The sequence below is a fragment of the Nicotiana tabacum genome, chromosome 2 (assembly GCF_000715075.1).
Source record: "Nicotiana tabacum cultivar K326 chromosome 2, ASM71507v2, whole genome shotgun sequence".
NCBI classification, from domain to species: domain Eukaryota; kingdom Viridiplantae; phylum Streptophyta; class Magnoliopsida; order Solanales; family Solanaceae; genus Nicotiana; species Nicotiana tabacum.
The window spans coordinates 73,434,107-73,447,529 of NC_134081.1; the positions used below are offsets into that span (position 1 = coordinate 73,434,107).

Sequence of the window (13,423 nt, forward strand, 5' to 3'; positions counted from 1 at the left end):
TCATTCCAGATTGGTTAGGCTTGAATCGGACGCTTGGTTCGAAGTTAGAAGTTTATGAACTTCTTGATCGACGATTCGTGGTTTTGATGTTAATATGTGTGATTTGAGGCTTCGAGTAGGTTCATAATATATTTTGAGACTTGTTGGTATGTTCAGACGGGGTCCCGGCGGGCTCGGGTGAGTTTCGGGGTGGTTTTAGACCATTTTTAGGCCATTTTTCGTTGCTGGTTTTTGGCTATAGCAGTGTGCATCGCAATCGCGGACTTTGAGTCGCATTTGCGAAGAGAAAATGGGAAAAAAGGGCATGTGAATCGCGTTTGCAGAAAGAGCTTCACGTTCACGAAGAAGAAATTTCGCTGTCACTCATCCAATTTTGGAAGCTTATATCTTGCAATCTATAAGGAATTTAGAGATGATCAAAAAATGAAAGTTGTAGCTCTTGGTGTCTAGTTTTCAGAAAATTAAATCATTTATCATTTGGAGTTTTGTACAAAATGTTGTGGCTATTATACAAGAGGATATCTAGAAGAGTAGGGCAAGCTTGTTGGAGTTTGTTCATTGCGATCGCGGGGAAATATTCGCGATCGCGAAGGTTAAAAATTGAGTTGAATTTTTTTTTGAATCGCGATCGCAAAGAGGGACCCTTGGCAGTGCATTAAAACATCAAATTTCAGGATTTTGAGTTTATTGTAGCATATTTTGAGCTATGGAAATCAGATTGAGGCGAGTTTCACCACATGGATTGAGGTAAGTATTTTCTACTCGGTATTGATTTTATTCCGTGATTCCATCTTAATTTTTGGCATTTGATTGATGATTTCAAAAGAAAAAATTGGGGAGGGGGTGTAAACTTTCCTAAAGTGAATTTTTGAGTTTTGAACATCGATTCGGAGTCGGATTTGAGTGAAATTAGTATGGTTGGACTCGTAATTGAATGGGTTGTCAGATTTTGTGAGTTTTGTCGGGTTCCGAGGTGTGGGCCAGAGTTTGACTTTTTAGTTGACTTTGGGCTTTTGATTAAAGATTCCACCTTTATCGATTGAGTTTGTTTCCTTTGGCATTATTTGACGTTCTTGAGTTGCTTTTAACTAGATTTGAGCCGTTCAGAGGTTGGTACGCGTGGGATGGCATTTCTAAAGTATTGTTTGGCTTGCTCGATATTGGATTCGGCTTGTTCGAGGTAGGTAACACTTCTAAACTTAGTGCTGAGGGTATAAACCCTTGAATATATGTGTTATGTGTTTGGTGTTGAAGTGACGCACATGCTAGGTGAAGGGCGTGTGGGCGTGCACCGTGTGAATTATGACTCGATTGATTGTGAGTGATATTTATGAGATTGGGTTGCACGCCGCAACATGCTTTATTGATTCATGATGGGATTCGGTTGCATGCCGCAGCATGCCATGATTGGCTTATATTAGCGCTTGGGCAGGATCCGCCCCTCCGGAGTCTGACATACCAGCAGTGAGCACAGGTACTGATGAGTGCGAGTGCCGAGTGATTGAGAGTGCTGAGTGATTGGGAGGTGCTGAGTGATTGAGAGTGTTGAGTGATTGGGAGTTGTTGAATGATTGAGCATGCTGAGTGAGGTTGAATACTCCGAGAGCATGAGCACATGAGTTTATCACTGTGGTGCATTACATTTGACATACATACTTGGCATGTAGGCATAGAGATACATTTCCTCATGCTATACGGTATTGTGACATTTATGACTTCTCATACGCATTGACATGTAGGCATAGCGATGTACTTTCCTCATGATATCTGATAATGGAGCATCTTATCTGTTATTGAAAGTTTTTGGGAAAAATCACAGTTTTTCTGACATACTCACATTTTGGTGACTTCAGTAAAAGATTTGAGTTTTATTGTTATACTTGAAAAACATGCCTATTTTCCGTAACTATGAACGAGCTGAGCATCATATATTTGAGTATTACTTGTACTGTTTTATTATATTGTTACGAGTTGTTCTTGGCTGTTGGTGTTGGACTTTGATCGTTGTCCAACCTCGTCACTGCTTTTAACCTAAGGTTAGAGTTGTTACTTGTTGAGTACATGGGGTCGATTGTACTCATACTACACTTCTGCATCTTGCGTGTAGATTTTGGAGTTTATGTTGCTGTGTATGGAGGGAGCTGGCATTGAAGATCTACCTATGTTCTGGTTATAGCTCCCTCTTGTTCATGCTAGCTTTAGATTTATAAAAATCTGTTTATGTACATTTCAGACAGATGATGTATTTATTTCATACCAACTTGCTAAACTCTAAATCTTAGAAGCTCATGATTTGTACTACCAATCCTTGAAATTTTTTTGTATAAAAGTTTAGTTATTTCATCATTTATTTTCTCAGTAGATCTCCTTGAGTTGGATTATTGATAAATTGGCTTACCTAGCGGGTTGAGATAAATGCCATAACGACTAGTTGGATTTTGGGTCGTGACATTTTTCTTCCTTCAATTTTCTCTATTTTCCTTCTTTTCTCATCTACTTTATCATTTTTTCCCCAGAGAATTCATCATTGGATTTCAATCGTTTTACTATAGAGTTTTCACTTATCAATTTTCTTTCATGTTGCACAATTGATGCTTAAATTAAAATTGTCAATCAACAAATTTTGAAGGTGTTTGACTCTCCATCATTGACAACCATTAAAAAGGTTCAAAGCTTTGAATTCGAATTCGAATTTTCAAAAAATATTATTTTCGTTTGGATGAGTGTTATTGCAAATAATTGGGAATATTCTTTGGAGTTTATATCTCAATTTTGAGGGTGTTTGGGAAGATTAGAGCTGATTTTGGCTGGATTTCAGATTGAAAGAAGAAGAAGAAGACGAAGACTTGACATACAATATACATACAAAATTATGCCAAAATTTTATTAAAGTTGTATTATAGTTGTATGTAAATTGTATTTAAGTTGTATTATGTTGTAATTACATTGTATGAAAGTTGAATATTATATGAATGTTGAAAAATAATTGTATAATATATGAATCGTTATATGAAATTTATATTTAAGTTATAAAGACTATATTTTTTTTACATAAAGTTGTTGATATGTATAAAATTTTTATTAAGAGAAAGTTTTGATTGAAATTTCAGAGAGGAAAAAGAACACACTACATACAAAATGTATACTAACCATATACAAAATACATATAAAAAGTATATTGTATAAATTTTGTATGAAATTATATTTAAGTTGTATGATGTTGTAATTGTATTTAATTGGGTAAAAATAATATTGTAATTATATTTAATTGGGTAAAAACATTTTGTGGTGTGTTTTTCTTGAGTTTCACAAAGGTGTGCATCTAAGATTCAATATTCAATTCTCTAAGCTTTTGGGTGGACAGAGGCGACAGAGCGGAGAGGAGAGAAAAAATATGTTTTTAATGAGTCTTTAAATATTTTTAATTGTTCATGGATATATTTGAGACAAAAGATAATTTTGAAGACCTCTACGAGTCAATAGATTATAGAAAGAAAGGAAATAGCTTTAAGGTTTGGATGAGGTGAAAAATGTTTAACCTAGCCTACCTAATTAAGGAACTCGGTTGGATTGACCTCATAGTCCAAGGCAATTTCACGGTCTAAAAGTACTGTCCGTCCGTTGAAGTATAGTCTATAGATAATTTCCTATTCCCGAGCGGATAAAGTTACATCGAGAAACCGAAGGGTTAATCCCCAGCACCACCAACCACCGACTAAGATGCCGGTATTCAGAACCCCCTTTAACGGTTACTCCGTCAAATTCAGCCCCTTTTACGAAAACAAAATCGCCGTTGCCACCGCACAGAATTTCGGCATCCTTGGTAACGGCAGAGTTCACATTCTTCAGCTCACTCCAAACGGACCCATATCGGAAATCGCCGCTTACGACACCGCTGACGGCGTTTACGACGTTTGCTGGTCTGAAGCTCACGATTCCCTCGTAATCGCCGCAAGCGGCGATGGTTCTGTAAAACTCTACGACCTTTCTTTGCCTCCCACCAACAACCCGATTCGTGCCTTCAAGGAACATACACGCGAGGTGCACGCTGTAGATTATAATACAGTGAGAAAAGATTCCTTCTTGTCAGCTTCTTGGGACGATACTGTGAAGCTGTGGACAGTGGATAGGAATGCTAGTGTACGGACTTTTAAGGAGCATGCTTATTGTGTGTATTCCACAGCTTGGAATCCAAGGCATGCTGATATTTTTGCATCTGCTTCTGGGGATTGTACTACTCGTATCTGGGATGTCCGTGAACCAGGTTTGCTGTTCCCAAATATTTTTCCTTGATCGATAGTTTGGTTCATACAGCTTTTTAAGGATGTATTTGGTTGATCTTTGCTTTGAATGAGTACTTAAGAAAAAAAATTGTTAGCTGATTTGATTAGGTTGATAATTCAAATGATTGATTTGTTATTTGTTTAAAGGCGCATAAACTAGGCGCCATACATGTGGTTGGTATGTTTTTCAACCATAGCTGCACATGGAACTAAAGGGTCCAAGTATTGAAATGTTTAGAATGTGGATGAGTTGAAGCAATATGGCTTGTTTTTATTTGCTGTAAAGCGTAGACAATGGGACAGTTTTTGATTCCTTGGTAGCTTCTTTGAGCATTGAAGTTTGCAAAAACAAGTTAATGGGACTAAGCGTTTTAATCATTCAAGAAAAAAAAGTCGGTCTGAACATGGAATTGTGTTTCTGCATGCATGAGTACAACAACAACAACAATCCAAGTGTAATCCCACAAGTGGGGTTTGGGGAGGGTAGTGTATATGCGAACCTTACTCCCACCTTGTGAAGGTAGAGAGGCTATTTCCGAGAGACCCTCGACTCAGAAAAAGTATAGTCACAATATAATTGAAAAGAAATACATCAATGGAGAAGCCATGCAAAAAAGAAGCAGTAACAACAACATGATAATAAGACAACCAAAGCAAAAAAGACAACCAGTAGTACTAGAGACCTACGTATAAGAAACTACTAGAGCATTGATGATAATATAGGTATGAAAAGAGAATGTGCTCAACGTCCTACTAACCTTTTACCCTAATTCTCGACCTCCACACCCTCCTATCAAGGGTCATCTCCTCGGTAAGTTGTTGTGTATTACATTTAAATTGTTAGAACTTATTAACTCATTTAACTCATGGTTTGTGTAGGGTCTACCATGATTCTGCCTGCACACGAGTTTGAAATTCTCTCATGTGACTGGAATAAGTATGATGATTGTATCATTGCAACCACATCAGTTGATAAGTCAATCAAGGTTTGGGATGTTAGGAATTATAGAGTGCCAATTTCCGTGCTTAATGGGCATGGATATGCAGTGAGGAAAGTGAGGTTTTCACCACATAGAGCGAGTGCGATGGTTTCATGTTCATATGACATGACTGTTTGCATGTGGGATTACATGGTGGAAGATGCACTTATTGGGAGGTATGATCATCACACAGAGTTTGCTGTCGGAGTTGATATGAGCGTTCTCGTTGAAGGGCTATTGGCTAGTACAGGATGGGATGAACTTGTTTATGTTTGGCAACATGGAATGGACCCTAGAGCACCCTGAAAAAGGGAAGTCAAACTTTTTCTTCTTTTACTTTAATGTACCTTATTTTAAGAGAGGAAGTGATAACCTTATCTTGTTTTTTAGTTTCTTATCATGTATTCTGTTGAAGTTGTAAAATAGTTTGAAGTATCATTGCATTTAAGATTATAATAAAACCTTGATGAATAACATTTACACCAAACAACTTAGATGTTTCAGAAAATATGCACTGTATTCAATTTCTTTGGGTTCTTTGTTGCAAGTTTGGAATGTCAGTTCCCTGAATTTCTTAAATATCCTTCAGAAGTTTATTAGGGGCGGTGGGTGAGATAAAAGTCTAATAGAAGGCAATATCCTTCTGATTGTCGTTCTTCAAATTGTTTGCTTGATGGCAATTGAATGACACTTTTACTTAAATGCCTTCAACCAGACTCTTCTGGGAGATGCATTGCTAATCAATCACGAAGACTCATTCTTCTTATTTATTGGATCGTGTTAATTCTTCTCAAATTTCTTGCTTGTGGGATCGTTATATTTCAATCAACAAGTTATGGGGGTTGTATTGTCTTTACGGTGCATTTTGAGGGATAATGGATTACTCAACATGCTCAACCACTCTCTGTAGGGAGAAAAGGATAAAGAATTGCTGATGTTCAAATTGACTTCTTATTCGGTTTTCAATTTTATGTGAAGATGCATTGGCTATTACGTTATGGTATTGATTGATGTGGATTATTTTGTGAGACTATGGGTTGAGGCGCTGAGGTCGACAGATGTTAATATTTGAAGGGTGATACCTTTACGTGAACTTGGAGATGCTCTTGATTCCTGAAGAAGTATCATGCCGGAGTTCTGCTGAATCATTGACCTCCTATTTGGTATAAGTGCCATGATTCGATGTTTCTCTACAGATGATAGTAAACCTTCTTTAATCTAGCTAACTGCGGTCCTTGTATACTTTGCTTTGATCTGATTGCAAACTCTTTTTCCTGGGTAGATTTATTTCTACTGGCATCAGGCTTACAAGCAGTGTCTAGTAGCAGCGGGTATGACCCTTGGTAAGTTTATCTCTCTCCCCCCCCCCCCCCACACACACACACACACACACACAAAAAAAAAAAGAAGGAAAAAACAAAGAAGATTGCTCATTCGCTATTGTAAACTACAGCAGTATTGTGATATTTGTAGAAGCATCAGTTGACAAGCATATTGAATCTTGTATTGGGAAGAAGAAGGTAAACTTTTAACTTTCCTTTTTTGAGAGGAACTTTTAACTTTTTAATGATGGGTACGATTCAAGGCCTGAAGACAGTTCAGCTATGTAGAAAGCGCAAGGTCCTTTCTTTGAGGATTTGGCAATGCTATTCCTTGTCAGTATTTCTGTATCTCAAGTTTCATGTCTCCACAAGGTTTTGCTGCTGGAATCAACATTTGCTATATTCTTTATGCTTACAGGGTTTTCTGCAAGTTGAAGTTTCCTTTTTGATGTTAGTTTAGAGAGAAAAGGGAAAACAGAAGCAGCTGGAAACTAGGGCAAGAGATAGGGTTAAAACCAGTGTTTTAAAAGGCGTGGGCGTAAGGCGAGGCGTTTTACATATGCCTCAGCGAGGCGTAAGCCCCGAGGCACGGGGCGTAAGCCCCATAGGTATTTAATTTTTAATATTTTATAAAATAATATAATTACAGTAAATATTTATAAACAGGTAAAATTGCATAAAAATTGAAGAAAACTATAAATATGTGAAATATATATATATATATATGATATATATAAATGTGTTCCATCCCCACAAAAAACTAATCAAAATAATTTATTATACGCTACTTAGAAGCACAACTAACTTGAGTCGAAAAGAATAAAGTTTCGGACAAAAAGGATGACTAATCTGTAATTTGAACTTTGAACTTGCTGCTACGAAAGAGAATGGAGTTCTCTTTGTATTTGTTAAAAATAATTGAATATTCGTTGTTTTGGGGAGATATTAGCAGACTAGCGGACAAGATAAAGAATTGGGAAAGACCATGAATTAGGGCTTCAATCAATAAAAAAAGGTCTTGACTTTTAAATTTAATACATTTCAGTTCCTTTTTAAAACTTTTGAGTAATTACCAAGCTCACTTTTGAGAATTTGGGTATATTATAAAGGACTTATTCAACAAATTTTGTTTTAATTTGAAAAGGTTTTTGGGGCTTACGCATCACTAAAAAAACGCGCCTCAAACGTCCGAGCATACGCCCCGAACGCCCGGACGTACACCCCGAACGCTCGGGCATACGTCCCAAATTGTTGGGCGTACGCCTCTTGAGACTTTCGCCCCACACCTTCGCCTCGGGGCGTTTTTGGTGCGCCTCGTCCCAGGGCTCGCCCCAAAAACGCCTTTTAAAACACTGGTTAAAACGATTAATGTTATTTTCTGCATTTTATTTAGCTTGAAATTGATCAGGATTTAGAGTTGTGCCATACATACAACTACAATCCTCTGAACTTATGAAACAGTTTCTTAAAGGTTTAATCAGATTAACTTTGAACTTCCAAACAGTGGTTTGAAGTTCCAAACTACTGCAACTGAACTTCAGTTCAATGGTTTAGAGTTTGAAACTGCTTGTACCAAACTTCAGATAAAAAAGAAGCAGAAGAAGAGGAAGAAGAAGAAGCAAGGAGGAGCAAGAAGAGGCTGGCTCTAGTCTTCCACTTATGTCTGAAAAAGCTTTTTTAAAAGCGGACAAAATTTAAAGAGACACCTCAAAAAAGGACATAGAGTGATATTTCCTGCTTTATAAGGAACTAGATAGCACGGGCCAAACATAGAGAGAGACTATTAGTAATACTTGCTCATGTTCCAGTTTCATTGCCAAAAAATCATGAAAGAATCTGCTACATGACTAACACCAGAACTCTGAGTTTAATTAATTAGAATGAGCACATTGACACAGAATACAATATTCTAAGAACCCAATGAGCAATAATGTAGTAGCTCAGCACTGCAAACGTGGCGGAAGTCACCCCTATTTCGCTGTCCAGGTAACTGTTGACTAATGACCTAAAAAATGCGTGAAGCAACATTACATTGCCCTCCTCATGCTCTTTTAGCTGTTGAGCCGTTTTACAATAGTGATATCGATACAATGAAGTTCGCGGCGAAGATGGAGAGGTTTTTAGGGGGTGGGGGTAGTGGGGAGGAGTTGGTTAGGGTGGTGGTTAGGATGTCTAGGGCAATGAATTCACAGTTGGTGCAGCAGACGTTTCAGGCGCCAAAATGCTATTTGGGTTTGCCACCTAGGAGTGATGTGGAGGGTTATGAGGATGCTGAGCTAGGGATGAAGATTGCTTGTGGGTTTGAGATGATGTATCAGTTGAGGAAGAAGCAGGGGATTGAGGGAAAAGGAGGGAGTACTTGGGAGGCGTTTAAGCAGAGTCTTGAACGGAGTGGGTATTTTGAAGTGTTGTTGCAAGGATCAAAGGAGTATAAAAGATTGATGCAGAATGCTGAGGAGTATTACAAGAATAGTTCACTGCATGCTAGAGATTGATGCAGTGATGCTGAGGAGTATTACAAGAATAGTTCACTGCATGCTAGAGAAAGGTACTCGCTGTTTGTTAGTTTGTATAAAGCTTGATTTTTTAAAAATGAAATTATAGAAGATGCACATTTACGTTCTATGAAATAATTGTTCACTTTTAGAATTTGTTTCATAAGCTTGATACAATTGGTTACTTGGATAGGATGAGTTTGAGCTATATTTGGCATTTGGGGTGTGTGTGTGTGTGTGTAGTGAGGTTCCCTGCCAAAGGGGGGAGGGTGTATGCAATGGCTTCTTGTAATGAAGTAACAAACAAAAATATGGGTGACATCATAAGAGCACCACTAATGATATCTGCAGATTTGGGTAAAATAAATTATGCCGACGTGTTCATAGTACAAAATTTCTGCACATCAGGTAAAAAAGTATGGACATTGCCTTGTCAGATCTATGTGGTATCACTGGCAGCTTCACGTATCCTTGGCTAAAATGTCTCTTCAGTGTGTCTGTGTAGCTTTAGTTAATTTATGATACATCTTATGACCTACCATATGCTATGGACTTCCATTACAAGTTCAAAATGTTGTATACTTTCCTATGTGTCCAAGATGTGAAAAAGGGGAATTTGATGCTTCTGCATAGCAGAATTTGTGTATAGAGTAATGATACCGGATTTTGTAAACCTTTTACCCTATTTATTTAAAAGAAAGTTGGAGCTGGATGCAAACTATGATCTGAATCTTCCAGAGAAACACATTTTGTCCAGTTTTTAGTCTTTGAATAATTACTTCTTACCTTACTAAAAGGAAAGCTTGAAAATGTAATGTAAGTGATGTGGTCGTATTGTTTACTGTAATGGTCACATTTTTCTCTTTGCTTGCATTTTCACCAATTTCCCCTCTTATTGCTCGATATGCTGATATTACTGTTTATATTAATCTTGTCTGAGATGCCCTTGTGTGTCATATAAGTATTCCTTAACGTGCTATTAACTAACTATTTAAAAAAGCAGTGATATACTAAGTGCACCAGTGCGAAGAATAGATGAGATCCTTGCCCTTCCTATGTCTGCTGATGACTTCAAGGATCAGGAGCTGCCACCGTCTGATGATGATTCATGGCTTTATGATGGGGAGGATGAGCTAAATGCCGCTCTTCAAGAGAGGCAAAAGGAGATGGAACTTTACAATTCAAAAAGGAAATAGAAATCGAAAGAGCAGGATGGGCCCAACAATGGTTTTGATAATTTTGATCTTAAAGATATATCAAAGTCTATGCAAGCATTTGTTACGAAAGTGGCCAGCTATGAAGGTTCAGAGGTCCCAGAAGACAGGTTTTTGTCCTTCATTCTTCTCATTTCAACTCTTGGAGTAGCATATGCTTGATCTCTTTTATTTTGTTTTTACTGACAAGAGGTTACATTGTAACATCTTATAATTATTGGGTTTATGCTATTTGGATTAACTGACTTGCTGATTATAGTGATTGTCTTTGTACATATTCTAGGGTGCAAGGGTAAAATTAGATCAGATAGTTATGAAGCAAGTGACTGCATCCTAAATCTGGTCATAATAATTAAGTTCCTTGTAATAGATATAAGGAGGGCTAGTTTGGTTAACCCTACTGTATCTATATTCTATGTTAGCAACATCTCTTTGAAAATAAAGGTGTACTTAGTCAAACTGGTGAATAAAGAAGCACGTGCGTCCCATCCTCCAGTAACTTATGTTGGCCTATTCTCTACCTCCTATAGGAGCATAAAGGAAGTGGACTTTGAATCGCTTTATGAAAGACATGGAGTCATTTGTGAGGCGTCAGGGCTCTGGAGACGCTGGCAGTGATGTTGGTATAGAAGAAGAGTCATCATCGGATATGGAGTTTGGTGATTCACGTTTTTTTATTTCTGTAAGTCGATCTTTTTAGTAGCAATAGCCAAATTCTATTTATTAACTTTACATGCAGATTGGAATTTTGTCGCTTATATTTATAATATTGGTGTCTGTGCCAACGAAAATTGCCTAGTTTTAGATGGATATCTCACAGTTTTTTCTTTCAATTTTCCTCTATATATATATATATATATATATACCTTTTTCTGTCAATTTTCCTACTATATGTATAGGTAAGGTGGGAGGGGAGGTGCGGGCATGGAGAGGGATTTGCAACTTGGTCCCCCTTAGGCTGGGTTTGGTTTAGGTAAGGTAGTGGGGCGCCGGATTATTTTCCTCGTTCAGTATGGAGGTGAAGTGATAGTGGAAGGGACGGCTACTCCTCCATGACAAGCTTAACCGTCCAATTCTTATCTGTCCAAATGTGGACAAGAAATCACTTTTACATTGGGGGTGGGTAGGATAACCTCCTCTACATGCCCCCCGGCCCCCAACAAACCCAAAGAAAGTGCAAAATAAGAAGAAAAAGAAGTGACATTTATTGGACATGCAGATGAATCTGAAGATGAGAATGATATCGCCGAGCTATCTGATGAGGATGAGGAAGGTGCTGCTTTCATGCATTCGTATTCGGGCGCTCTGAATGAGGAACTGAAGGGCAGCACATTAAGTAATATATTTGTCCATGCGCATGAACAGTGCACATGAACAATCCGTTAAGAAAGATGAGGTTAGCCCACGCTTCCAATTAAGTCTATATTTTGTTTTCTGATCTTGCCTGGATATCAGGTTTCAGTTGGTAGCAATTTTCCTGCTATGTTAAATTTACAGTTCATTCCTGTGCCCCGAAATTGTTTTAGCATTAGCAAAAGTGTTTTATGTGGTAGAAAATGGTTCTTGTAAAGTCATTTAGCTTGTTGCTCGGACCCCTCCCTTTCCCTTATTGTGTAAGTTAGAGATAGAAGATAGAAAAGTGAAAATTGTCATCGTACATTGCATTTCTAGTTACAAATAATATTGCTAAGATCACTCATTGGACAAATTTATGAAGCAGGGAACATCTAATTCTACGGAAAGCATGAAAGAGGAGTTCACTCCAGAAGATGTGGATTTCAATCTTGTAAAGAATTTCCTCGATACATTTTCTTCTCAAGGACTTCCTGGACCTGCTTCTAATACTACTTTAAAAATCTGTCACGACCCTAAATCTCACCTGTCATGATGGTGCTTATCTCAATACTAGGCAAGCCAAAAATCCCAATAAACACCCATTCTTTTAAATTTGAAAACAAAATAATTAAATTCAGCGGAAGAAATCTCAAAATTTCAAATATATCGCTCTCAAAACCCGGTGTCACTGAGTACATGAGCATCTAATGTGAATACAATGTTTGACTGATAAAAACTATTGTCTGAAAGTATAGAACAGTACAATAACTGAAGGAAAGAGAGACAAGGTCAGCGGGCGCCAAGCAACTACCTTGATAGTCTCCAACTGACGGTACTCTGAAATCTAACAATCTCCGTGTCCGAAAGCACCTGGATCTGCACACGAGGTGCAGAGTGTAGTATGAGTACAACTAACTCAATAAGTAACAAGACTAACCTCTGGGCTGAAAGAAATGATGAGCTCCGCAGGTACAGTCCAGTAAAAATAATGGTACAGAAATGTAGGCATGCTTTCAAGTTCAACAGTTAAACTCAATACAAGTGAAATAGATCAATACTGCATGACATAAGGAATATGACATCTGAGTAGCAAGACCTCCTGTAGATACTGGTCACCAATTATTCGGTCACTCGGTACAGTTTATGGCCAGTCCAGCCCCGGGGTGTTCCAACCCGTATATATATATACACATCGACTGACATTCAGTCATTCAGTACCGTATAAGGCCAATCCAGCCCTGGGGTAATTTATTCCCAAATGCAAATGATACGGACAAGATCCATGTCCAGGTAAATTCATTACAATATAAATAAATAAGGCAAGTCCATACCCTGGGACAATCCATCCCAAATATATATATAAGCAGTAAGTAAGGCAAGTCCATGCCCTGGGAAGTCCATCCTGAATATATATAATCATCTACGCTCACTAGGGTGTACAGACTGCGGAGGGGCTCCTTCAGCCCAAGCGTAATACAAAACCAATATGGCCTACTACATGCGGGCAGTCCGATCCGTATAATAACAAAGCCTATAAGGCTTGCTGCAGGCGGGTAACCCCGATCCATAAAATAGTAAAGCTAATAAGGCCTGCTGCAGGCGGACAGCCCCGATCCAGAACAATAATTATGTATAAAGCCATTCTGGCCTGCTGCATGCAGGCATCCCCGATCCATTTAATAATAACATATATAAAGCCAAATGGCCTGCTGCATTGCGCAACTCAATCCCATAAATATCCTCACAATCGACAATTATTACTGAGTGTGCAATGTATATTTTAGAACCATTAAT

General features: G+C 38.0%; 1 protein-coding gene and 1 pseudogene across 1 annotated transcript; both read left to right on the forward strand.

The window, feature by feature from the left end:
- Positions 1-3,720: 3,720 nt before the first annotated feature.
- Positions 3,721-5,569, forward strand: LOC107780400 (peroxisome biogenesis protein 7-like). The gene is given in 2 exon segments (NM_001325300.1): positions 3,721-4,264; positions 5,163-5,569. Coding segments are annotated over 2 exon segments (951 nt in total).
- A 331-nt stretch (positions 5,570-5,900) lies between these two features.
- On the forward strand, positions 5,901-12,635 carry LOC107780402 (protein ecdysoneless homolog; annotated as a pseudogene).
- Positions 12,636-13,423: the final 788 nt, after the last annotated feature.